Source organism: Dipodomys spectabilis, unplaced genomic scaffold, assembly GCF_019054845.1.
Source record: "Dipodomys spectabilis isolate Male_0828 unplaced genomic scaffold, ASM1905484v1 ptg000052l, whole genome shotgun sequence".
NCBI classification, from domain to species: domain Eukaryota; kingdom Metazoa; phylum Chordata; class Mammalia; order Rodentia; family Heteromyidae; genus Dipodomys; species Dipodomys spectabilis.
The window spans coordinates 2,990,286-3,018,142 of NW_024870729.1; the positions used below are offsets into that span (position 1 = coordinate 2,990,286).

The 27,857-nt window shown below is 44.9% G+C and overlaps 1 protein-coding gene across 1 annotated transcript in view; it reads right to left on the reverse strand.

Moving 5' to 3' along the window:
* Window positions 1-283: 283 nt before the first annotated feature.
* Sfrp1 (secreted frizzled related protein 1) overlaps window positions 284-27,857 on the reverse strand; it is a 42,729-nt gene continuing 15,155 nt past the window's right edge. Inside the window, exon 3 of the mRNA XM_042679459.1 lies at window positions 284-1,674. Within this exon, the coding sequence (XP_042535393.1) occupies window positions 1,352-1,674 (323 nt within the window). The 3' untranslated portion in view covers window positions 284-1,351. The remainder of the gene's footprint in view (window positions 1,675-27,857) is intronic.

Sequence of the window (27,857 nt, forward strand, 5' to 3'; positions counted from 1 at the left end):
GCTGACACCAGATTTGTTAAAGGAGTTTCATGTGGAAGAGAGACCTTTATCTTGGTTCACCTTTCAGATTCTCAGTGTAGACTTATTAATCAAAAAAGTTAGTAGGCCTGGAGCTGGTGGCTCACATCTGTAATCCTAGCTACTTAGGAGGCTGAGATCTGCAGGTCTTGGTTCAACGCCAAACAGGGCAGGAAAGTTCATGAGACTCTTATCTCCAAGTAGTAGAGCTTAAAGTGGCAGAGCTCTAGCCTTGAGCAAAAGAGCTCAGGGCCAGTGCTCAGGCCCCAAGTTCAAGTCCCACAACCAACAAACAAAAAAAGTAGGATTTGTTATGTTGTTCCCATTGTTGTTATTTTTAAAAGATGCAACAGATAAAATTAGGATATGAACCTCTTTTTCCTCATTCACAATACACCCTTACTATTCTTTGTTTCCTTTTTTCTTTTTTAACTGTGTTTTGAATTCACTGAACACTACCTTCTCAGCCTGAAAGTCCTCAATTCTTTCATGCTTATGACATTGCTCTTCTTCACACAAAAGCAGGTATGTGCCCCTCCTCCCCAATCTAGAAGACTTTTCATTGGGCTGATCCAGACTGCCCCTCATTAATGAGTTCATATTGAAGAACCTAGGGGTAAAAGCGAGGGCAGAGGAAGCAGCGGCTCCCTTCTGTGTGCTCACTATTGCATACTGGGCCTTTGGCTTTGTTCCTACCCATCACTTTCAGAATTGGTCTTAAATGTGTGTGTGTGTGTGTGTGTGTGTGTGTGTGTGTGTTTCTATCTAAAGTAGACAGAGGAATTACTCTGGGACTGAAAGCAAGATGACTTACCAATAGTTAGAATTTTCTACTTCCAAAGGCATAGATTAGCCAAGGAACCATAAGCAATTTGTATCAACACTCAGAAAGATGCACAATTTAAGACACATTCTCTCCTCTCTCTCTCTCTCTTTCTCTCTCTCTCTCTCTCTCTCTCTTTCTCTCTCACTTTTTTCCACGATCCCTTTTGTTTAACCTGTTCCCCAAATTGGCAACTTTTCTTTTGTGGAGACTGCGACTGGTGCAATGTTTTTGCGCACCTTTTGCAGTGACAGCTGTTCCATGTTACAGATGTTTAAAGCCTTCCTAATCTAAATGGTCCGGGTGTACCTGGACATAGTTATGCTGGGGTCTGGAGCGTGGCTGTGAGGGGGAGGGGGTGAGGATGCTGCGAACAAAGCCAACTGCATTACAAGGTCTGCTAGGGCAGGAATAGTGTAACAGTGCATATGGAACAGAGGAGGTCCAGGGTCTCTGCTCTCCCCAGTGCTCACCCAGCCCACAGCTCCCTCCCCAACCTTCCCATGAGCATCACTTAAAGACCGACTGAAAAGTGGGGCACTCATGATTTTTCATCTTCTTCATGAAGTTTTTAAACTCCTTGTTTTTCTTGTCCCACTTGTGAATGGCTGTCAGCAGGTACTGGCTCTTCACTTTGCGGCCCATGATGAGGAAGTGGTGGCTGAGGTTGTCCAGCTGGTGGCAGGGGCAGTCGGCTCCATTTTTCAGGTACAGCACCAGCTTTTTCAGCTCCTTTTTCTTGATGGGCCCCAGCTTCAGGGGTTTCTTCTTTTTGGGGACAATCTTCTTGTCACCATTTTCTTTCTTCACTTCCTTTATTTTCATCCTCAGTGCTAGGGATGGTGGGAGAACAGAGAGAAAGGAGAAGGAAGAGAAAGCATTTAGAACACTTCGCCTGAAACAGTAACCTGGACTCATGGCCACAGTGGAGGAGAAGGAAAGAAACTAAAACAAGCAGGAGAGACAGCAGCCCTGAAAATAAACCCTCCACCCTAAAGATCTCAGCACAGAGCCAGTGGCTCACACCTGTAATCTAGCTATGTTGAAACCAACATAGGCAGGAATGTCCATGAGACTCTTAGCTCCAATTAACCACCCAAAATTTGGAAGTGAAGGTATGGCTCAAGTAATAGAGTGCTATCCTTGAGAGAGAGAGAAAAAAAGATTAAGGCCAGGTGCCGGTGGCTCACGCCTATAATCCTAGCTACTCAGGAGGCAGAGATCTGAGGATCCCGGTTCAAAGCCAGCCCAGGCAGGAAAGTCTGTGAGACTCTTATCTCCAATAAAACCACTAGAAAACCGGAAGTGGCGCTATGGCTCAAGTGGTAGAGTGCTTGCCTTGAGCTGAAGAGCGCAGGGACCATGCCCAAGCCCAGACTTCAAGCCCCATGACACACCAAAAAAAAAACAAAAAAAAACAATTAGGGACATGCTTAGGCTCTGAGTTCAAGCCACAGTATTAGCCCCCTAAAATAAAGAAAGAAAGAAAAAGTCTTCATTGCTGCCTGGTACCTACGTCACCACCCTAGTTTTGTGGGATCTAAAAGCATCTCTGGAATTGTCATAGTGTATCATGAGGTTCTTAAAATTTCAAAACCAAATCATATTTTTCTTTCATGAAATTCAGTGATTTGGAATCTCATACAATGCTTTGACAGAAGGGTTTCATATAATCCAATTTAATCCATATAATCTAATGCTACAGATCCCAGCATTCCAAGGGGGGAACTTAGCCTGATTTTTTTTTTATAAGAGAAAGTTAGTGGTTTAGGTTTTTAATATCCAAAATTCCTTGAAAGTTGAGTCCTGTTAACAAGGCAGCAGGAATGGATGTGCACACAGCAAGGGCAATTTAGAGTACACAGCAAACTGTCATGCTTGGGTGCATTCAACATTGACATCTCCAGCCTCTGAATCTCCACATGGGTAGAACCAGAGTCTCAAGGGGAGCTAGATAGCAGGCACTGCTCATGTTCTGTTACCATGAGCCCTGCTCACAAGGACTTCATAACAGCTCAGAACAGGTCATGGGGAAACCCTAGTTGCTACATCTAGGTAATTATCTCTTCAAACCTTGTACAGTGCGAGGTTGTTTCTATTCTCAGCATAATTGGCAGCAGAAAGAGAAAACCACTATTCCTCTCAACTCTGCCTCCTCTTTTCTTTGCCTCTATAAGCTCTCTTTCTCTCTCTCTCTCTCTTTCTCTCTCTCATACACAATTGCTCTCTCTGTGTGCTACTGTGATCAGTGGGGCCTCACCATATTCTAGGCAGGCATTCTGTCACTGAATCACAGCCCCAGCCCTTATTTGATCCCTGTGGATCAGGTCTTTCACTGCTGGCCACATGGTTGATAAAGACACTCAATGAGCTACACGTGCACTAAATGAGAACGCTTAAGGAATTGAGTTGGCTTGCCTCAAATCATTAATGCTTAAGCCATGTGCATTTTCTATCACTGTAACATTCTAGAGATAAATCAACTGACAAAGAGAAGCTATCTACTTTGGCCCATAGTTTTGTAGGTTCCAGTGCATGCATAATTGCCCCTATTGCTTTGGGTCTCTGGTAAGACAGCACATCACAGCGGAATAAGGTGCTCACTTCCTGGGAAGTAAAAAGAGAGACTGAAGAAAAGCTGGAACCCCCAACATTCCCTTCAAGGGCACACACCCAATGACCAAGCTTGCTCCCACTAGGCACTCCCTCCCACCACTTCCCAATAGTGCCACAGGCTGGAGGCCAAGTCTTCAAAACATGGGCCTTTGCACAGGCAATTATCCAGCTATGTCTGACTATGCACTTTCAAACACCATGCTGTCTTTGCTGCCTCTAGGCTCCAAAGTTCCTTATAATGAACCTAAAACTTACAATACTCATTACATGGACCACAAACAAAAAGGGAAGAAACACAGGCCCTATTCCCAGCTTCACTCGTATTTTAAAATGATTGTTTTCATGAAGTCAAAGTTTCTCTAACCAAATAAGAACACTGTTTGCAAAGGTCTTGTTATTTAACATTCTGATTAGAAAACCACACTCTTGTCCAAGCCACCAGTAAAGAGTGCAAAAAGTTCTAGTAACAAATCTTTAATGAATGTGTCCCACTGTTTTCTTTTTCTGATGAAAGAACTTCCAAATCTTGGAACATACGTAACTCAAGCTCTACATAATACTCCAGGCCTGAAAAGGGCCTCATCCAGTGGGGCTGAAAGGTCAGAACTGGACACTAAGAAGCAGAGGCCCTAACTGAGGATTAATACTGACCTCTAGGCTGCGCCAAGCTTCTAGCACACATGGAAGTAAGTTGAGTACAATTTTCCAGTAAGTTTGTTGGTTTTTTTTTTTTTCCAAACTCTTTTCCCACCTTTAGCTAGCCATTGCTCAGTGTTTCTGACTTTGCTTCTCCCTCACCCCCATGGTGAAGAACAATCAGGAGCTAGCAGGCAAGAGAGTATAGTGCATACAAAGCACAGACCACACCTTACAGGCCTCACTCCAGACAAGTCCAAACAGGCCCGTACCTGCTTCCACCTCCACTGTTGACTTGTGATCCTTGAACCTAGTGGTTCACTTGAGAAAAGATTGCCTGTTGCAGTGTGTGGCTTGCTGAAAGACAAAAGTTCTCAGTAGGATTGAGTGAGGAGCCATCAAATAGAGACTTGGTATCCAGACCAAGGTAGGGTCAGGACCCACCTTCCCTGTAGAACTGAGCCAGCACAAGTGGGAGAAAACACTTGCTAACTTTGGATTTCAAGTGTTCCTCTTTGTCCCTATATTTTCAAGGCTTGGTCCCAGAGTGGTAGGTCATTTAGGGAGAAGGATCCGTTGGGATGTGCCTGTGAAGGAGATTATAAGACCCAAGGCCTCTTTTTCTCTTTTTGGTTTCCTGGCTATGCGATGAGCAGTTTTGTTACAGCATGTATTTCTATCATGAGGTATTGCCTCACCCAAAGATATGGACCAACTAAACATGTTCTAGAATCTCCCTACAGTGAGCCAGAAGAAACCTGGCTCTTAATAAGTCTTGAGTATTTGTTATAGTACCAGAAAGCTAACATACCACTCATCAAGGGAAAGAACAATTCCACTCCTTTCACAGGACACAAAACGTATCCCTAGGTTGTTAGGTCAGTCCCAAGCCAGTCCCTAAATTAAGGCTTTGAACCAAGCATTGCTCTTGGAGTAATAAAGCACAACATCAGGAGGATCTAATGCATGTACCAACTGATAACGTAATACCCTCTTTTCTACAGAGATGTGCACCACCATTTACTGAGTACCTACCACATGCCAGGCTCTCAAGATAAACACAGGGTAGATGTTCATTCTACTATGACTCCTGCCTCACTACTCACACCAACCAAACTGAGTAGTCAGCATAATTACTTGATTATAATCAAAAGAAGAACCAAGACTAAGCAATGGTAACACAAGGCCACAGTTTGTGAGAGACACACTCAGTCCTAGAACCTATGCTTAAATGCATAGATCACACTCTCTCTACCATCCATGACTCAGTTTAAAAAGATACTGCTTCAGTGGAAACAATTTCACTCTTTTGATTGTGTTGCTTTTAATCACAACTCAAATCAAAAATTAACGTTCCCTTTGCCATGACCGTGTAAAGGAATTTAGTTTACATAGGTGGGGACTGGCGAGGGGAGTGGGAAATCAGATGATGGAAATGTGTTATGCATTAGAAGTTTTCCTTCTTGCCATTTGGCTCACTTTCTTTCTGGAGGTGGGGAGAGTGGGGACGAATGCACATGTGGTCAGAAATTGCTAACATCTTTCCATCTTTCAAGAGTTTACTTTAGGAGTGCAGATTACCAACAATGTTTGCATAGGCAATTACCTGTCCAAGGTTGATTTTGCCATGCCTTGTGGGTATATGTGCAACCCCCCACTATGCCATATCCAGGGCTGTTGGGTGGTGGCCTAGAGCAGTCAAGGACTGACCACCACTGCTTCTCCCAATCATGCAAATATGCCAGGACCCCAGGGATTTCATCCTTGGCTGAGTTTCCAATGCAAAAATGAGTAGCTGTCAAGGAAGAGAAGACTGAGGATGGGGAGCAGCACTGGGATATCCGGACAGAGGTGCTGGGTTCTGTGTGACCTCAAGCTCTGGTTTTGGATGCCTAGAGTGTTCATTTTCTTCCAGTAAGGAAAGCACAGTGTGACTGCTGGGCAGCAGAGCTGCCATCCAGAGATCCAGCAATGATACTGGGAAACCAACTCCAGCACTGCTTTCTACCCAGCTTCTCCCTCCCTCCCTAGAGTTTCCTGCTTGCTCTGATGGAGAGCACTCTATCTTAACTAGATCTTAGGCCCTTCATCTCTTCTACCTGTAACAACCCAGCCAGCCCAGAACTAAAACAAAACAAAATACCTTTTCCTTTTGTATTAGTCACACTTTAACATCTCCTTCCTCCTTCCCCCGCCAAAGTAGAATGTTCTCCCAATTCATGACTTACTGCCAGCAAGAATTCAGAAATTCAAAAACTTTGAAAACCCAAAACTTGAGGCTGCAATTGGAGACTGTCTGGGTGTTCCTCAGCGATCTTAAAACAAATAATCCCTTACATTCAAGTAGACCACTAAATCTGCATTCCACCTTCAGTCACTCAGATCAGTGTGTGTGTGTGTGTGTGTGTGTAAGTGTGCTAATACTGGCGTTTGAACTCAGGGTCTGAGTGCTGTTTTAGCATTTTTGCTCAAAGCTAGCACTCTACCACTTGAGCTCCACTTCAGCTTTTTGATAGTTAATTGGAGATAAGATTTTGCACAGACTTTCCTGCCAAGACTGTCTTCAAACCATTATCCTTAGATCCCAGCCTTCTTAGTAGCTAGGATTTCAGGTGTGAGCCCTTGGTGCCCAGCTTCAAATTAATTTTTTTGCTCACACTTATACTTCCTTGACAGCCTCCCCAAGAAGCTTGGCCATATTTCTGAGGCTGCAATGAGAATCAGATAGTCATTCTACCCATCTCTTCCAGAACCATCTCTTCTTCCTAACTTTCCTGCTTCTACTACCTCCCCATTTCTCCAATGACTAAATATAGGGCTTGGATATAGGACAGCCATTGGCCAATGACCAACCATTTAAACAACTAATAATTGCTGCAGGAATCTAAGAGGGATAGGTTGGGGAAAGTAGGAATAAGGCTAAGTTAGGAATCAAATTTGTAACTTACTTGATTAGATAATACTTGCAACACAGGATAAAGTACAAAGAAAGAAGAAAAAGGAGGACCCAGGAAATACTTCCTGGAGTGAAAGGAAGAGAGCGTTAAAAGTTACCAGAGGCCAAGCAGTTCAGTGTCACGAACACAAGAATAAGGGAATCAAATGGATAGCCTGTCCCCCAAGCCCAAATTCCAGAGAGTTTGAGAATGAGTTTGAAGCTGGGATCTCTTAGTGACTGGCAGGTCACTGGTGACCTGTAGGCTCTGAAGCAGGAAGCGCAAATTCCAGAAAGCAAAGAACAGTAGGAAATAGAAATGAAAATGTGCCCTGCACACAGACTCCAAACCCCTGAATGTCTGCTGAGAGCTACCATTTCTGGCCAAACACATACAATCATTCCCGATATGTCCTTAAATCAATTTAAAATCACGTCTTTAAAAAGTTACATGCAAGAAAATCATAATGGAAGAAAAAGAGCAAATCATCAACATTCTGTGTAACAAAAAGCACATGGAATGGGGAGGAGCCAGTGTTGACAGAGAGAAGAGGCACTTACAGGAAGAAGTGCCAGTAAGAGGCCAGCTGTCCACCCACACTGCAGGACCCAGAGATTCTCATGGTCTGGGCCCACATGGTCCTGTGCACCATTACAGAGCTTGTATTAAGTGTGGGAGTTGTTGTAAAATCTAAACAGGGAACTCATACCCACCCACTCATCTGGGCTGTAAAGCCAAATGATTGCTCGCACCAACACCAGCAAGGGGCAAGTAGTTTATTTTATACACAAGTTTTCAGCAGACACACAAGAAGAAAGCAGTAAGATGCTACACAGTCACCAAAGGGTTAAACAAAATTCTGCATAGTAAAGAGTGAGACCTGCAGATCTCAGAAGACTGAATCTAGGTCTTCCAGTCAGTGGATAAGATAGTTTCTCTCTAAAGAAACTAGTATCCCAAAAGAAAAGAAAAATCTTTTACCTCTAAAATATCACAGGCCTTGAATATAAGCAAGAAGCTTCCAATTCCATTCCTTGCTCTTAAATTCAAACGCACAGCCAAATACTGGCAGGCAGTTAAATAATATTAGTTACTCAAGAGTCTGAGATCTGAGGATCATGGTTCAAAGCCAGCCCAGGCAGAAGAGTCAACAAGACTCTTATCTCCAATTAAGCATCAAAAAAGACAGAAGTGGATCTCAACTGGTACAGTACTAGCCTTGAGCAGAAAAGCTCAGGGACAGTACCCAGGCACTGAGTTCAAGCCCCACAACCAGCACTTACAACAACAACAATAATAATGAAGAAACAGGTTTCAAGGGCAATGCAAGAAGCATAAGAAAACTTTTCAAAATGGCAATTTTAGACAAGTTATTGTGTTCATAAAACAAGAACAGAAAGATTCTAAAGCAAAAGTTCACAGACCAGAAAAGTACACTTGACTATTTGAAATATAAGAGGAGAAATTAAGAATTCAAAACAAATGTGTTCAAATCTGGTTAGAGAAATTTCCTGAGATGCCAAAGGGGATGCCAAACTCTTCTCAATCTAGAGTTTCCAGATCTGAATAAATGGAGTTATAAAAACACAGAATAAAGAAAATGAATGGGAGAAAACAACAAAGAACTTATTTTTTAAAGTTTTCTTCTTATGTTATTAAGTAAGTTAAATAGTGCCTGGCTCCATGAGAGATGACATTGAGAAACATGAAGTAGGATAAAAAAGACTTTTGAAATCTTCTAGAGAACAGAGAATATATGTCTAAGACAAAGGATTGGGCATTAGAGCAGTACTGGGTTTATTAACAACAGCACTTTATTAGATTAAGATAAAGAATGACTGCCTTTAAATGGGTCCAAGTATGGTGGTACAGTCCTATAATCTTAGCTACTGGGAGGCCTAGGTAGGAGGATCACCCACCCAAGGCTGGTACCCAGCAAAACGCAAGCAAAACAAAAAAGTGTGAGACCTTATTCATAAAACAATGAAAGAGGTAGGGGGTATAGCTCAAGTAGTAGAGCATTTGGCTTAACAAACACAAGAGTTTCTGAGTTCTAGCCCCAGACAGAAGAGAAAGGAAATAAGAATTCCCAATGGGATTCTGAATGGAACCTATTTATCAGCATGTAACATGTGGAGAGCACAGTAGACATGTCCAGACATTAAAAAGTTAAAAAAAAATAGATATCTTGCATTAGGCGTCTTTTAAAAATGCAGAAAGAAGGCATGGAGTTCGGAGAAACAAAAGAAGGCTGAGAATGGTTTCTTGGGAACAACTGCACCACAGCTTGAGACTCAGTGGTCCAGCAAGAGGAAAAGGGCTCTAGAAGTGACCCCACCCCCTGTGCATCTGAGACTGAGCTCAGAACATCAGCATTGGAACTGTAGGTGAAATGAGCCAAGAACAGATGAAGGATGTGAAAGGGGGAAACACCAGCTCAAACACTCCATTGCTCAGAGCACTCCCTGTGTCAATGGAGTGATACACTATGGAAATGACACACCATGTGTCATCTACATAATATCAAGAAATTAAAATGCAATTAATTAACTGAGCAAACCCTGGGACTTTGCTATATTAGGAAGTTTAATATAAAGGAGTTATCTTTAACTTCAATAACAGAAACTCCAATAAATAATATTTTAACATGAAAATGAAGAAATCAAAATATATGTACATGTTCTGGATTTGCTCCAGTTTGCTAAATATCACAAAAAGTAGCTAAAGTAGTTGAAAATGGTTGCTCCTCATTCACAGGAACTTGAAGTGAAGGAGTGTCCAAGAGGGGAGTGAAGTGCAGTTTTTATTGAAAGTCTTTTATTCCTATTTGGCTCTTAAAACTGTATTTAATGTGAAGAGGGGGAAAGCCCTTAAATTTTAAAAAAGCTTATAATCTAGTAAAGAATATACAATCTAGATGAATCACAAAATGTGGGATCATAAAACAGCTTCCAATTACAGGCCCTCATTTGAAGGAACTTAGCTTTAGTTGGAGATATTTAGAGATTTTGCTTCAGTATTTTGTTTTTGCCAGGGTACCAGTGGCTCATGCCTATAAGCATAGCTACTCAGTAGGCTGAGATTTAGAGAATCACCATTTGAAGCCAGCTGAAACAGAAGTCTGCAAGACTCTATCTCCAACAGAATGAGCAAAAGACAGGGATGCAGAGATGAAGGCATGGCTCAAGTGGCAGAGTGTCAGCTGAGCAAGCAAGCCAGGCAATCAGATGATTCTGCATTCAAGCCCCAATACAAAATTTCTGCTTTTCAAATATGTCTTGGGAGGGTAAAGAAGAGGTTGCCTACAGATTTAGTCTGTAGCAAGTCATGATTTTACAGGTTAACGCCATTTGTTCCTTCACGTACAATGTAGTTTATTCACTCTGACTTAGAAGGAGTATTAACCATGTTCAAATGGAACATGAGAGTAACTCATGAAACGTAAGCATGGCCTGGGGACCATACACTTAGATACTGTCTCTTCCTATAGACAACAACCAAAAGTCAAGCAGAGCAGACATGACTATATACCTGATTCCTGGGAGATTTGCTTCCCAAATTCCTAAGTAGACGGAGAATTGGCTATCTCTTTATGAAGTAGCTGGAGTCTACTGGCCCTTTGCTTGAGAAAATGTCATGCCTGGGCCCCCTGGGTTTCTGCCCTAATCATGGTGTCTCCAGGTCAAAAGTGGTATCATAAGAATATTTCATGAGTCATGAAGGCAGAAGAACCCATTTTGCTGCCTTTTCCACCGAGTTCACAAATCTCTTGGGTGGGCGTCCCCAAGGGCCAGGGCAGAAAGCATAGTTCCCAGTGAGTGTACAAATAAACCTTGGCTCTGAGAAACTGCAGCCTCCTTCCAGTGCCCAGCAGAGGGTCTTGGCCCCATGGAGAGCCGGCTTTGTGGTACTAGGGCCTCAATGAATCCTAAGGACAAAGGCTTCCCAATGGCAGCTTAGCAGAACCCTCTGTTCCCAGCAGGAGCCAGTGTTTGGCATCACTGATTCATTTAGCAAAGAAAGGAGCTGGCACTTGGTCACAGTAACTCAGACTCTCTCCCCTGACCACAAACCACAGACTGCATATTTACATGTATGCTGACTACACGACATGCATTACCAAAAAATGCAAAAAGAAAAAAAAAAGATTGAAGGCAGCTTTCCTTCTGCCCTCCTACCTATGAAAGGCAGCACATGTTAAAAAGATGCTGTCAAGTGAAATAATTTGAGGCAAATTATTTCACTAAAGTTGTCCTGTTTCTTGGATTCCAGACACCATAGGGAGATGGTCAGGCAGGAGGACAAAGTTTGCATATCTTTCTCTCTCCTCCCTCCTCCCCTCTTTCTCCCTCCCCTTCCCTTCCTCCTCCCTCCTTCTGTCCTGCCCTCCCCCTCCTACTCTTTACTCCCACTGTCTCTCTCACCAGTCCCCAGAATGCCACTGCCTAATTGCTTGACTTCACAGAGTTTGTCAAATCCCCACTGATTTAGCTAATGGTGTAGAATGAAATCCCCCTTGAAGAGACGAATGCTGCCCGGTAGGCTTTATTCCAGCAGGAAAGCCTGTGTATTGATGGCTCTCACAGCTAGCACTTGGGCCTCAGAATAGGGAGAATGAAAAGCTTGGGTCCTTTTTCTTCCCCTTCCCAGAGTGTACCTCATCCACCTCCACGCATCAGTGGCAGCGGAGGCAGAGAAGAGGAGACTGGCTTAAATAAAGTCAATCAAGAGGATTGACTGGATCTTGGCTCCAAGTCTAGGCAAACCTGCCAAGGCAAACATCTGTTCCTAACATGAGGTCCCCAGTTATCCATCCCTCTCCATTCTACCTCCTGGTGTTCCCCCAAATGGCAACTTGGAACATGTCATGATCTCTTAGAAAGAATGGGGAATGAGAAGTCAGATTCAGAGATGCCCTAGCTCTGATAAATATCTGAGAGCAGCAATATCAGAATTGCCAGGAAGGCATGTTAAAACGCAGATTATCCAGCACTCATGAGGTTGAGGCAAAGGAATCGAGGGTTCCATGCCAGCCTAGGCTACATAGCTAGACCCTATCTAAAAACAAACAAACAAAAAAACCCAACAACTAACAACGGCAGAAAAGAAAAGCATATTATTGAGCTGTACCCTAGAGTTTCTGATTCAGTAGTAATTGATGTAGCCTAAGAGTCTGCATTTCTGACAAGTTCTTAAGAGATATTGATGTTGCTGGACTGTGAGTAAGCCCAGCACTGAACTGCTGGTTTAAGGAGCTGGGGTGAAGGGGTTGAGCTTTTTGATTTGTCACCCTGGCTAATCACAGAAGTACACTTTAAGGGCTTCTCTTGGATAATGTTTAAGCTTTCTGGAGGTTACCACATCCCCCAACCAACCCCAACTCCACTGAAACTCAAACTGAAGCAGCAAGATTGGCAGGGGTATGTCCAAGACCATGCTGGCTACAGAATTTGCTATAGAACTTTCTGTGCAATTAATGACCTATTCTGTGGCTGTGACACCTGCAGAGCCAGCAAACAAAGGCTGTGGCAGCAAGAGGTGGCATATTTGAGAAGAGCCCAGGACCAGAATCAACAAACCCCAGCTGACACATCCCATCCGCAGCTTTCTGACAAACGGGTAAATCACTTCATTTCTCTGGGTCTCCCTATATCCATCTGTAGAATGAAGGTATAGAATAAATTTATCTCCATTTTTGTCCTAACCCTGGCAATTGAAATCAAAAGCATATTTTCTTCTTTTGTCTTTGAACTTCAAAACTGAAACCCAGGTTGCCCAAGAAAAAATACTCCAGATGACAAAGGCTGCCTTTGCCTGCTCCCACCAATGAAAGACTTTGTCTGAATTTACCCCAGCCCAACTGGGTGAGCTCAAACAGTAGCCCAAGAGTAGCATCTTGATCATGAAGTTGTGTAAACACAACTCCAGAGAAGAGGTCACACACTCCACTTCAAGCATATGCAGTGGACCTTCATGCCATCACATTTGACAGATGGCATAAAGAGACCCAGGGAGGGATCCCCTAAAGAAACTATGACCCAGCATGGAAGAGTGGTAGCTAGAGGCACCATTCAGCTCTCTTCCTTACATGAGTTTTCCAGGCTGATTCACTTACAAGCAGACATATATACTCTTCCTACCCATCCTTCAAACCAAGCTACTTTCAATCCATCATCTCTGAAAGTTTCTAGCCAGGTAGGTCCACACTTAACCTTCATGGCCTACCCTGTCAGAACCTTGAGTCAGCTTAGCTTTGTACTACGATTTCCCCAGAAATGTTCACACAAAGCCCCACCCATTCCTGTCTAGCTACTTAGTGCAATCCCCCACCCACCAGAAAGCTCAGGTAAGCATTTGTTGAACACCTGAATGAATAAAAAACATTTAGACAACACAGTCATTGCCCTGAAGTTCATGGCCTCGTTTGTGGGACTCAAGCTCTTTAACACAAACATGTTCTTTAGTGCTAATAACCATGGATAATAGATCCTAAACACTTACCTGCTTCCAACACTGGCCTGAGCACTTATACATACAGAAACTCTTCTTGTTCTCTAACAATTCTACAAGGAAAATACTTTAAAATATAAACCAGTTTCTAGGTGAGGAAACTTAAGATTCCAATAATTTGCTCAAGTTCCAACTGGACAATGGTGGAGCTGGAATTTTACCCTAAGATCCAAGTTCACTACATATATAAATATTGAGGGTGAAATGAGCTAGATATGCAGAAGGGAAGTCTCACTTGCTGGGGTATCCTTTACAGGCATGGATCCCAAGGAAGATTACATTCATCCAGGTTTCAAAGGCCCCTTTTCCCTCCCAAGAGAGGGAAGCAGCTGTTGGGTTCATTACAGACTTCTGTTAAGAAAGCTAAGGAAGAAGTCAGTGTCTCAAATCCTTCATTCTTTCCCTCCACCCCAACCCAAGACACCTTCAGAGCATCGCAGTCACAGATGAAGCTTCTGGCTTTATCTGTATAGAAGCTTCTCCAAACTTCTACACTCAAATCTGCTTGCTTTGTTTGCTTTCAGTGTGTCTAGGTTTTGTGCTAGCAGAAGGAAAGCCCAGAAGACACAGACACCTTGGCAGCCTGCCTCAACTCTGGCCCTTGGCAAGAGCAGAAGTCCAGACTGAGCCAGGGCCTAGGATACGGGTCTTCCCCGAACACACACCTTCTCCATCAGACTGGAAACCTTCCAGCTCCTGCCTACCAATCCAAAACTCAGATTAGGTAGGAAGGCATCTGCTACTTGTCATGGGCAGTACAGCACCAAGACAAGTTCACATCGTTTGCAACCTGATGGGACAGTGTTCAATGACAGCCATGTTGCCTATTTGCCATGGATGAAGGTCTGCTGTAAAAGCAGATAGACAGCAGGCATGCAGGGGCTAACTCCCCTAGCCCAGGGGCTGTGTGCTGGATGGGAAGACCCCCAACCTATGCTTGTGAAATGAAGCAGTTGTTGTTATTTTTTTTTCACATGCCAACCAAGAAAGGCGCAGTACAGAGACTCAGCTTCTCCCAGCCCTGCTGTTGCCCCTCTACTGCCCCCATCCCCTCAAATCTCTCTGGCAGTTGCAGACACTGCACCTAGTGAGCAGCAAGACAGCAGCTGCGAAAGGGTCCTTATTTGTGTGGGGCACAGCAGTGACCCACATCCCATTCCTCTTGTCACTCTCCAACGCCAGCTTTCTCAGTCCTTTGGGGTAACTGTGGGTGCCTCTGCAGCTCTGGTTTCCTCTCTCCTCGGGTGTATAGACTGCATAGATCTCATTGGCTCTGGGTTTTGTTTGGCCCCATTTACTTGTAATGTTAGACATTAGATCCTATATCACCCTCCTGGCCCAACAACTGAACAGAAGGGCCACCATCTCTGTTTAGAACAGCCCCCTGCCTCAAAGTAGCTACCAGAAGCCAGGCCTACCAACTTGTGACATGACACCCACCAAGGGAAGGTCCCCAGATCCCTTCCCAGGCTCACACACCAGAACTGACTTACCCAAGCTGCCAGTGAATGCTTCCACCTCCCACAAAGGCTGCCTCTGGGATCCCTGGTGTGATCAGGTACTGAGTACTATTATTCAGTCCTTTCCAAATCCTCATTAACACGGCACTACTACCTTCTTCCCCCTAAAGCCAGTATGATGGGAATGCAATTTTCCAAAAGACACCAGTGGGGAAGTAACAAAGCCAGTATGTAATTTAAAGTCCATGGCTCTATACTCTCTAGAAGACTGAGTGCTGTCCTTTATAAAGTCACCCATACCACAGCAAGCACTGGTGGCTCACTCCTATAATCTTAACTACTCAGGAGAATGAGAGCTGAAGTATCAAGATTTGAAACCAGATCAGGAAGGGAAGTCCTGGGGACTCCATCTCCAATGAACCAGTAGAAAGCTCAGCTGGCAGTAATGGAGACAGCAGCTCAGGAAGACAATATGGGAGGGGACCTCAGTGACTCCACCTCAGCCTGCAGGGAGTATAGTAGCTTCTTATTTTATGTCAGCACAATGATCCAGTCTCCCTTACCCCAGAGGCTGTACTGAGCCCTTGGAGAGCAGTTGGTTAGTGCGACCAAATATAGGCCAGCAGACTGACATGGTTTGGGCACCAAAGTGTCATAATTTCTACCCCCAAGCTGCAAAGCTAGGACCATTTGGCAGAAGCCTGGTGTTCAATCTAGGAAGCACAGAGTGAGTCACTGAATAATCTCTGTTTGTCTTCCCTGAGGTCACACGGCCACTTGTCAAATAACCAGGGGATTTATCCCCTGCCTCGGTCCCCCTCTTCTTCCCACCTCATGGCTCATGCTGGCTGGTCTTCTAGAATGGAGTCTAGGGTGTGATTTTCCTTGAAGAAAAGATACTGCTTTATGGCCAGTGAGTGTGTTTAAAATTATGCTTTTTGTCTTCTGGTATGGGGGATGGAACCCAGGGCCTTTGCACATACTGAGCACATGTTCTACCACTGAGCTACACCCTCAGCCTGGCCAGTGCATTTACAGAACACTTAGAACGCTGATGCAGAGCCTTAGAGCAAAGGGACTTAAGAGGCCGTATAAGCCAGGCCAGCAGCTGAAATCTGAGACTTGCAGTTCAAAGCCAGCCAGAGTAGAAAAGTCTGTGAGACTTTTTATCTCCAATTAACCAACAGAAAACCACCAGAAAGAGTGGAGTTTGGCTTAAAGTGGTAGAGTGCTAGCCTTGAGAAAAAAGAGCTCAAGGCCTTGAGTTCAAGCCCCATGACAGATCATAAAACAAGCAAGAGGTCATAAAACAAAGCCCCATTTTGCAGATGAGAAGACCTGAGACTGAAGGAGGAAATGAGGATGAGCCTTAATGCTCAGCCTCCAGTAGCTAGGTAGGCCCCAAGGTCAGGGTTAGGACCAGGGCATTGCACCCCCGTGGCCACCATTGTCCTCTGCCCCTCATTCCCTAACACACATTTTCCTCCGACTTTCCCTTCACATACACTTATCTCAGAAGACCCTCAGGGTTCAGTACCACAGGCTCTTCCAAAAGTGAGCAAATTTCTTCCCATCCCAGTGCCAGAACAAAATGCCCCAGTCTCGGCTTGAAGAAGTCCAACTCTAATTCATTAACAGATAAGTCATTTCCTTATACAGTACAGTAGGAGGAAAGCCAAGTTTAGAGGTCTCTTCCCCATACTCTCCACTGAATTCACAGATGGGGCCCCTCCCTCATCTGTGGATGGAGCTGAGCATAGTAGCCCAGCACTGCTTTGAGAGCTCCCTGACCTTGTCCAGGTGTATCCTGTCCTCCTGTCCTCCGGCTAACATTCCAGGTGAGGCAGAGCCCTGAGATAATCAGGCCCAGGGAGAGGGTACTATCCACGACTCCTCCAGGTCACCTCAGAAGGTGGTGTTCTGTGCTGGAGTTTGGGAGCTGTGCATCTCTCAGAGACTTTTAGACTAAGAAAGTGCTGGGGGGAACAGGCAGCTTTTAAACTACAAGCTGGGCCAGGCACCGGTGGCTCACCCTTGTAATCCTAGCTACACCGGAGTCTGGGACATGAGGATCTCACTTCAAAGCCAGCCCAGGCAAGAATGTCCATGAGATTCTTGTGTCTGATTAACCACCAAAAACCCAGAAGTAGGGCTGTGGCTCAAGAGGTAGAGCCCTAGCCTAAAGCAAAAAATGCCTCAAAACAATTCCCAGGCCTGGAGTTCAAGCCCTAGGACCAACACCCCCCCACCCCCCCCCCCCACACCCCACAAAACCAAACTATAAGCCAGGTTTCTCATTTTAAAGGAAGTAGAGGGCAAAAGGTACCCAGGTGCCTGGCACTATCCTGCTTCCAAAGGCCAGGAAATGGGACCAGCAGTAGGAAGGGAAAGCCTCTCAGCTGTCCTGGCTTGCCTGTTCTTGGCTCCAAATAAGGAAATCTGCCAAAAGATGCATTAAGTCTGGAAGAGAAGAAGGCTCCAGGGGGAGAGCTGTCAGTCACCTGGGAAAGCAACACAATGTATTGATTCTACTCTCTCCCCATGAAGGGCCGCCTTGGGCTGGGCCTCTCCCCACCTCCCAAGTCTCACACAGTTACACAACTATGAAAGCAAAAACTGCCTTTTTTAAAATCACCAGGAAAACTGATACCAAAGGAGGCTCAGGGAAGGAGGGCAGGCCCTGAAGTTCTTGCTTAAGGAAAGGACATACTGGAAGAGGGGAAGGAGGCCTGTGCTTCCCTGCAGGACTCTGGGGGCTCCTTCCTGACAAGGAATTGCAGTTGCAGACAGAGCCCCCCAAGATGTCTTGTCTTCATCTGCAGGGGCCTCAGCTCAGCAGCCTTCCTAGTGCTGTTTCTGCCCAACCAGGGTTCTATCTCTTTTTTTGCTCACATGAGACAGAAAAACACATTTATTTGGGGAAAGCTGGGGGCAAGGGGAGGGCATGTTGTCCTACTCTAGTAGCAATTTGATAAGCTAGGCACTATCTATGCCCACAAAGTTCAGCCACCAGCACAGCCACTGTTGGGGAGGCCACCACAGGGAGATATGTAGGGGGTGTACCAAGAGTCACAAGATCATCAGGGCAATGGTGGCTTGTGCCTGTAATCCTAGCTACTCTGGAGGCTGAGATCTGAAGATCATGGTTCAAGGCTAGCCCAGGCAGGAAAATTGTGAGACTCTTATCACTAATTAACCACCAAAAACCCAAAGTGAAGGTATGGCTCAAGTGATAGAGCAACAGCTTTAAGTGAAAAGCTAAGGGACAGCACCCTTAATTCAAGCCCCAGTACTGGCACATACACAAAAGAAGTCATCATTCTAACTAGGAAAGTCATCCTTCTGACTGGGGAGGGCCATAAGGGGCTAGATTTCTTGGGGCTTCCTCCAAAGGTCAGGTCCCATGATCTTGACAGAAGGCTTTGAATACTTACTGCTAGTGGTAAGGTGAGGTGCTGTCCTCCTGAACAAGGTGGCCCTTTCCTGTGTGGAGCAAAGTTTGCTTTCTTATACATACCATGTTCTTTTTCTTTCTTTTTTTTTTAGCAGTCATGGGGCTTGAACTCTAGGCCTGGGCGCTGTCCCTGAGCCTCTGCAGATCAAGGATAGCACTCTACCACTTGAGCCACAGTGCCACTTCCAGCCTTTTCTGTTTATGTGGTTCTGAGGAATCGAACCCAGGGCCTCATGCATGGGAGGCAAGCACTTTACCACTGAACCAACTTTCCAGCCCCCATGTTCTAAAGGAACTGTACAGAACAAGTCTTTCCATTACCTGAAGCCTCAGCTTCCTGTCTTCTCTCCTAAGGGAAGAGGTAGCCATCTTGAAACCCAAGGCTCATCTATGAAGAGAGGATATGGAAAAGAGAACTCTGGACCTTCTGGAGAATGTGGAGCAGTTGAGCTGACAAGCAGCGATGGTCTGGATGTGTTGGGTCTGGCAGCCACTTCTTCTCTTACTGTACCTACAGCAAATACCTGCAGTGATCACCCCACTACAGGATGTTGTCATGCCCTCCAGGTGCTAGATGCAGAGGAACAGTGCAAGGTGTAAGGTGTAAAGTGTCAGTAAAAGCCCAGGTCACCTGCAAATATGTCACACCTGCTCAGGTCTGCTCTGGGCAGGTTTTTTTTTTAGGGGCATGTTGGCAAATAGTCTCAGCCTGGATTTTACAAGCGCCCTCTCCTACCAGGTGACCTCACACTATATTTTAATATGTTGAGCCACATGTGGTGGTCCTATTACCACATAATTCTGGAGCCTGAGGCAGGAGGATTACAAGCTCAAGGCTACCTGTCCAAAGGGGGGGAAAAACAATATCTGGAAAATTCTAAGCTCCTTCAATAGAAAAACTATGACTGTAAGATGCATTCATCTTTTTTAGTGTTCTCTTTTTAAAAAAATTATTTCTTTTATTTATTTTTTTGTTTATGTGGTACTGAGAAATTGAACCCAGGGTAGGCAAGCACCCTACCATGAGCCATATTCCCAGCCACAATTTTCAATTTTTAAGGAAAATGCCGTTTTTGTTACAAAGATGGCCATGTGGGGTGTGACATGAGCTCCCACCTGAAGAGGAAGTTCCATGATGTGGTTCTATGCAAAGCTGTAAGATGAAACCTGGGACTGCTGCCACAGGAGAGTAAACTGTATTTTATAATTTCCAGGACATGGGTACAATGTGTGCACACCAGCTAGGTGAACTAGATATATGCTCATTCCTATTTGATAAATGGAAAAACTGCTCTTAACTGCAGCCACATGACTGGTAAATTGTGGAACTGGAATTAAAGTGTACTTCTGACTATGATAAGGTAGTTGCTAAAAAAACGTACTTGTTCCATGCTTCAAATGACTTCCCTAAAAAGCTCCATCTCTCCACACAGGTGAACAGGTTCCTACATCCTGTCTTTGAGTTTCTGAGTAGCACAGGATAGAAAGAACCAAGAAGCTCAAGATAGAGTCAGGATAGGGGGTCCCATATATGGGAAAACTTGAGGTCAAGGGCTGAGGTTAGGACACACCTTGTCCAAACCGTGCTGGTCTGGAGGTGTACAATGCACACACACCACAGCTCCATCTCACCTCAACTCTTCGGTGAGTGTGTCTTCCCACTCTCTTTTCCTCTGTGTCAGCCTCTCAGACACAAGCTTCTCTCTCATATTATCTGAGAAGTCAGGTATTCCCTAAGAACATAGGGAGCAGGAAGAAGCCCACAAAAATACTGTATCAATTTGGCCAAATAGTTTACACCAATAATCTTAATTACTAAAGAGACTGGTTTGCAAATCATGGTTCAACACCAGCCCAGAAAAACAAATTAGAGAGACTCTTATCTCCAATTAACCACCAAAAAGCTATAAGTAGAGATGTGGCTCAAGCCTTAGAGTGTCTGTGGGGTGAGGATCAGAAAGTGCAAGCCCAAGTACTGGCACTAAGAAAGCAACAGAGTAAGAGTGTTGCACAACAAAATCCTATCAGTAGAGCTGGAAGGAGCAATAGAAATGGCCTATGAGAAGCCTTCAGTTTGTTGAATTTGTTCAATCCAGCTGGCCCGAGCCACATAGCTGTTATAGCAGAGCTGGAATTAGAACATCAGAATTTGTTCTATTTTCTATCACATCATTTGTTATTTCCTAAGACAGCAATGTGCATTTGGAGGTTTTGACAGGTAGGTAAGCTGAGCCACAGAAGGATTAAGTGACTCACCTCCACGAACACAACTAGGTGGTAGACCCAGGCTCTGTACTCATCATCTGATTGTTAACTTTACATGTGCTCTGCCAACATGCTTTTTAAATTCTGGGGATTACACCACATCCTTTATGACAATTCCTGCTCACCGCTGGAATCTGCTAAGGAAGCCACTCCTTCCCAGAGAACCAGCAGTTTTAAATGGATTTGTTGTCGCAATACTAAAATCTACGCACAATAGGCCTATTTGGCATTTGGACTTATAATAAACAAAGCACCAAGCCTGTAGGAGTGCTCCCCAAACTCATAAAGATGGCCTTTGGTTTGCACAAAGACATCACTGCATAGTAATCTCTTACAGGCTTCTGTGAAGGCCTTCCTAAGTAGGGGGAAATTAACAATACATTCTCAAAGGACTCTCTCCATGAAGCACTGGGGTAAGAATAAACCTAAGGACTCATGATGAAGCCCAAGCTCCTGGCAGGACCAAGCCAGCTGTAAGAGACAAATTCCTATTAGCTATTGCAAGTAGCTGGCTGGCATGGCTATGCTACCAGGCAGATACACTGTGCTCACACTCACAAACACAGAAGAGTCATGTGCACATGATCAACCTCACAAGCAATTATAAACATACATCTATACCATATCTCATGTACATACCATATACCTACAGAGCCATAAATATATACCACATACATGCATCATCTGCAAACTTCAACCCTCATTCTTCATTATACCTACAGCCTCTCTTGCCTCCTTTCTTCAGAGAGACCCCAGACAATTCAGCTGATCCAGTCCCTCAGCCCTAACCAGTGTCATTACCAGTCCAGGCATTATGAAAGCTGGCTCTGCAAGCTTTAAGTTAGCTGCTTACTTGGTCAACTAACAAGCTTACGAGAGAAAAGACTGCACCATTTATGACAGCTCCTAATGACAACTGCTCGTGGTAATGATCAGCACTGTGGTGACAGAAGTATGACCTGATTACAGGATCTGCCTCCTGCTCAGTACACCCCCACGGAGGTTTCCTGGGGTCCTGACCACAGCCCATGGCCCTCCCCCAACTGCTGGGACAGCCATGCTGACCTCATTGGGCCTGCCTCCTCAGGTGGGTGGCCTGGAGCTGGCTCAGACTCAGCCAGTACTGCTCTCAGCCTCTTCAGAGACAAGATTTGTGGGCTTTCTGCTTGCCCCGCACAGGCTTATACATCTGCCCTACTGTTGCCTGAAGGCCTACCACCACTACTTCTGCCTCTTCCTCCTTTTATTAATTCTTGTTAAGGTATGAGTAACAGTCGTGTTATTCTGACTGCCTATAGAGCTTTTTTCTTTTTGGCAGTAGTGGGCTTTGAACTCAGGGAGAGTCTCAAGCTTCCTAGACAATTGATCTACCACTTGAGCCAGGCCTCTAACCTGTTTTGCTTTTGTTATTTTGTTATTTTTATAGAGTCCTACATTTCTGCCCAGGCCATCTTGGACCAAGAGTTTTCTATCTATATTTCCCACACAGTTGGATAACTGGAATTACAGGAATAGATCACAGTATCTGGCCTCTCTCTCTCTCTCTCTCTCTCTCTCTCTCTCTCTCTCTCTCTCTCTCTCTCTCTCTCTCATCTCTCTCTCTTTTCTTTTGTACTGGGGTTTGAACGCAGGTGCTCTACCACTTGTGTCATGCCTGGCAGACCATTTTTTTTTTTTAATTAGGCTTCATCTTTGCGGGGACTGGCCTAAGACCTCCATTCTCCAGATCTTCAGCTCACGATAGCTCAGATTAAAAGTATGAGCCAGTGGCACCCAAAAGATTCACCCTTCTTTAGCATGACACCCAAGACCCTTCATGAGTAGATCTTTGCCTACTTTATCAAGCTCACTTCTAGACACTCACCACCATGGCCAAATGATCTGATCATGAAGAAACCTACCATTCTCCAAAAGCACAATGTCAGAACTCCACATCTTGACCTCTATGTCTATCTGTGGGCAGCAGGATGTGGATTTACGCTCCTAGTCATCAAGTTCACGCTGGAGGTGAGTAAAAAGCCCTACACACTCTGTCTCTGGTGCCTTTGTCCTGGCTCTGTCTGACTGCCACTGCCAACTTGTACTCAGTCCTGTCTTCTTAAGCAGGCCGCCTGAATTTTTCCTCTCTAGCCAAATTCTCTGTACTATTATGGCTCACTTGGTGTCACTTTCTAGCTCTGGACTTTTCACTGGGACACTGTAACTCGTTTCTTAGAGACAGCAGACCTTAGCTGCACTTCTGCCATTTTCCTCCACCTCTCTCATCTTGACCTCTAATTGGCCCTCTGCTTAGACGATCTATCTTCTTGTGCAGATCTTTCTGCTCAACCAACTCCTGCCAATTCCTTGCAGGATGCACGTTACCTCTTTTCTGGGCCCCTTCCTAGGAAGAACTACTTGCTCTCTACACAGCTAGAGCCCCAGATCTTGTCTGTTACAGATACTTCACTTCTGCATTCAATATTCTGTGTACAACATGCACTAACAGTGGTGACCCTCACCCACAATATATACAATTCAATCCACTGGTATTGAGTTTCCAGCACTAATGTGTGATGAGGTTTCTCTTGACACATTCCTTCCAAAACTGAAAAGGAGCAGTATAAGTATTGGAACCTGAGCAATAGAACAGAGGCAAAGCTCCTGATAAACTCAAAGCTTTGCCTCAAGCTGACCCTGGAAATGGCAACAGGAGGGGGTTGTCTGACTCCTCACAAGAGCTCACTCCCACACAGAGGGGTCTCATCCTCATTTCCCAACCTTACCAGCTCCCATCTCTCAGCATGAGGCACACTGAAATGAGTGCTCCCTCCTCACCAGGGAGCTTCTGCTGGGGCTGCAAACTCCTAATACAACTTAATAAGCAACTTGTCACCAGAGAGAATCAGCCTCCAAAATCTCTCATGGGCACTATGTGTGCAGGTAGAGCTAGTGTCTGGCCAAAGAAGGCTTTATCTCCCAAGCCCATGGCTAACCTTGAGGTTCAGGGCATCTGGAGAGAAGGAGAGTATCAGAACTCTACAGTGAACAGGACTCACTTGACAACTGCTCTTCTGGGCTCTAACTGTGACCTCTTCTTTCCGACCCCAAAAGAAACGACAATACTTTTATCTGCATATCTGAAATCATTTTGGTGGGTGATGATGCTAGGTTATTGGATTTTGCATAAGCAAAGGACTCTCCACTCCATAGAAGCCCAAAATTTGGCCACTGAGTCTTCACAGGAGTGTCTGGCCTCTGATTGCCAAGAGAGACAGACAGACAGACAGACAGACAGAGAAAGGCCTGTTTTATAACAATGCATGTTAAGAGTAAAGAATCTGTAACTGGAGAGGCTGAGTTCTAGCTGGCATTCAGAACCTTGCAGCCTCTGGGCCTCTTTGCACCCTGCACAGCTGAACAAAAGCCCTGACTCCAGCCAGCCCACTCCCTCTGGGAAGAGGCAGCTTGGATTGTAGATTGTAAAGGCCAGAGGCTGCCTGCAAAGGCTGTTTTGCCTTAGCAGCTTGTTAAGGGCTGGCAAGTACCTGCTTGCCTGCCTGCCTTCCCTCCTGCAGCTAAGCTTCACCTGGCTGCATCTCTGACTTGGGCCAGTGGTCACAACCTTATGGGTGACTCATGCTTTACACTTCAACTGGTTCCACTTCAGAAGGTGCAATGTTACTGGGATTTCATCATCCTTTCAGCCAGGAATCAGAAGGACCAACCAATTCCTCAAGTTTCCAAGTTTTTGGCCAGGAATAACTAAGACAGTACCAAAATTAGCTGCTACAATTCACAAATGACAACCTGACATTTATTTCCTGACTTAGATATAACATTTAGGTCTGAGCTTAGATATAATGGTAAGAGATAGCATGCTTAGGTAATAATGTCATCTTGACATTATTTGTTGGGATCTAACTCCTCCTCATGCCTTCATCTTCTGATTCCTGGAATATGCTTTATGACTTCTCCTGCTAGGCTTACACCAGACAGGACAGACAGCTACTCACATCCTCCACAAAGTTCCCTAGAATTTCCTCAGCCCTGTAGAAGACCCCTGAGCACTAAAGCTCCATTTATGGAGCTGGGACCAAAGGAAGTGTGGAAAAGATGTGGGCAATCTGTGAATTTAGGAGCAATGCAAGGCAGGCTGGCAACACCTCTGCAGGAGGTAGCAGCTGTGTGTCAGCTCACTTCTAATTCAGAGGCCACCAACATGGAGGCAGGGATTTCCTTCAGCCATAAGCCACATCCCAAAACTAAATGGGTATGGGCTAAAAGATGCCAGTATGGATTATGAACTAATTTTTAGAGGGCCAAGGAAGAGAATTCCAAGAGGAAATGTCCTGTGGAAAAGACTGACAGAAGGATTGGGGAAAACAAGTAAGAAAATCCCCTCTTAATTCTGCCTGAGAAGAATGAGAAACTGGTTTAGAGAGGCTGACTTTACTACCTGAGTACTATTTTGGCATCTATTCACAACTCACAGATACCATTTGTAAACATTTCCCCTGATTTCCTCCCCTAAATAAAACAATCCTTTGATCCCCCCTCCCCAAATATCTATAAGCCAGTAAACATCTATTACCTGTATACCTGTCCCTCAGAAGAGCCTCATCTCATACATCTGCAGCCCCTCTATAGACCCAAGAGACTCATGCTTGCTAGTCTCTACCACTTCTGCCACATCTCCAGTGGCATTGTGCTGGTTAACTAAATGTGAAGTCTCACAGACTTTCTGCGCTGTCTAGCTTGGAACATTGATCCTTAAGTCTCAATCTTCTAAGTAGCTAGGATCACAAGTCTGAATCATCAGGGCCCAGCTATCGGCATGTTTTATTCTTAAGACACAACCATGAGACCAGAGGCTATACACAGGAGCTCAGCACCTGCCCCAGATGGCCACCTGCAAGAGATACAATGTCAGCTTTTCTCTCAGTCTTGTTCTTCTCCTTCCCAGCAAGGAGTTAGAGAGAAGGATCAGGGCAGAGTGTAAGTTCCAGGAGGTATCCAAGCCATCTCTAAACTTGCCCCTACAATAAGGACTGCAAAGCTCATGTAACCCTACCCAGAGAATGTGCAACTTGTTACTCAGTGGTCCCTTCCTGAAAAACAAGCAGTCATCTATTGTCTTTTCCATCATCACACTCATTCTGTCCCTCTGTCCCTGCAACATGTCCCCGGCACTCACTTCTGTCTGCCCAAAGTGCCACCTGCCTCTGACAGTGTCACATAAATCTCTCAAAACCATCGGATAGCAAAGCCAGAGACACAAGAAAGCTCGCATAGTGTGTGTGTGTGTGTGTGTGTGTGTGTGTGTGTGTGTGTGTGTGTGTGTGTGTGTGTGTGTACGTGTATTGGGGCTTGAACTCAGGGCCTGGCTGCTGGCTGTCCTTCAGCTGTTTTGCACAAGGTTGATGCTCTAGCAGTTGAGCCACAGTGCCACTCTGGCTTTTTGGTAGTTTACTAGAATTAAGAATCTCACTTTCCTGCCCTGGCTGGCTTCAAACCACTATCCTCAGAACTTGGTCTCAGAATAGCTAGGAATAATGATGTGAGCCACCCGTGCCATTGAGGATTTTTTTGCCATTAGAATTCAAACTCAGCAGAATGCAGGTGATTTCATTCTCAGTCACTGGGCCCTGGCCCCACCTTCCAAATCACTCAACATGCCCAACCCCCTGCCAGTTTCATTCAACAAATGTCTATTTTCAAAGAAACCTAAGCTGGCTGCTTCTGGTTCACTTCCCTCAAACCTCATCACAGCCTGGCTGTGCTGCTGCAGAGACGCTCTGGAGGCCCTGCCCCTGCCCCCTCAACGAGGAAGCCCCAGATGCCAGCACTAAGTGGCACTCAGCCACAGGAAGGCCCACGCAGCAGGAACAGCTCCCGCAGATGTGGACCGTGCCAGTCTGCCCAGGCAGCCACATTGGGAATGACAGCTCTAGTGACAGACAGTACCTCTTATACAGCAAAGCTGTAGTTCAAATATTTATTGTATGTGTCTGGCTTTCACACGGAATTTGCAACCTGTCAGTCATTAGTGTTTACCTTGGTAGAAATTCACGGGGAATCTTAGTCTGAACAGGCCCAGAGTTTATTTTACTGCCAGATAAACAACTTTCTTTGATAAATCATCCGTGTGACAGTGTTCCTGAAAGACTAAACAAAGATTTCAAGCACAAATCCATAGGCCTTTGAGAAGCCTTCCAAAGCTAATGCATGTTTAATTGGCTGCTCGAGCAGGCTGGGGCAGGGCAAGGGCCTGACATTTCTTTAGCCATTTGTTCTCCTTGGAAAAAAAAAAAAGGGCAGGGGGGGTGGGGGAGGTGTTCAGATTGGAGCTTCTGGCTCATTTTTGCAAAACTGGATGAAAACTACCAATATTTAAATGCTCCTTTGCTTCTGAATATAGTCTAGTTGGAGGGTGGGGGTTTGAATATCAAAAAGCAGTTGTTGGAAAAGAAAAGGAAATCTGCCCCTAAGGTATTGCTTGAGAAAAAGGGGAGGGAGAGGGAGGTACACTAACACAAAAGGACTCTAAACCCTCCATGAAACAGACCCCAATAAATTATGAGGGAAATATATTAGGTCTAAGATTTCTTAAAAGCACACAAAAACACAAAGAAAACTTCAGGGGGCGTGTCCTGGAACTGGTATAGATTCTGGCCTAATTGTCTAATGGTTTCTAAGTTGTAGGATGATTTGAGAGTGTCATCTAACTAACATCAGACCTCCTTCACTTCCAGCTGTGCAAGGGAGGAGGGGGCCAGCTTGGGGTAGGGGGCGTATTTGTATTTTTGTGTTTGTTTTTGTTAACTACAGTACCTTAAAGCTGCATGAAATTTTAAAAGGTTTTCCAAAGGGGTCTTTTAAAAGAACTTCAGTTTAATCTTCTTCTAACCATGGAATTAACCAGAACATTCCATTCCAATTCTTAATCCACCTCCCCCCCCCCCCCCCACCCATAAGCTGATTCCATGAGCACTTAGTCTCCACCTTCCTTAGCTAGGTTTCATCTTGAAATAGTTCTTTTCACTAAGAGATCATTATTATGAATTGAATAGCAGCCATATTCCAGGAACTGGAATTAATTAATTAACATAGTAACATTAGAATTACCATCCAAATTTTGCAATTGGTGAAACCAGGCC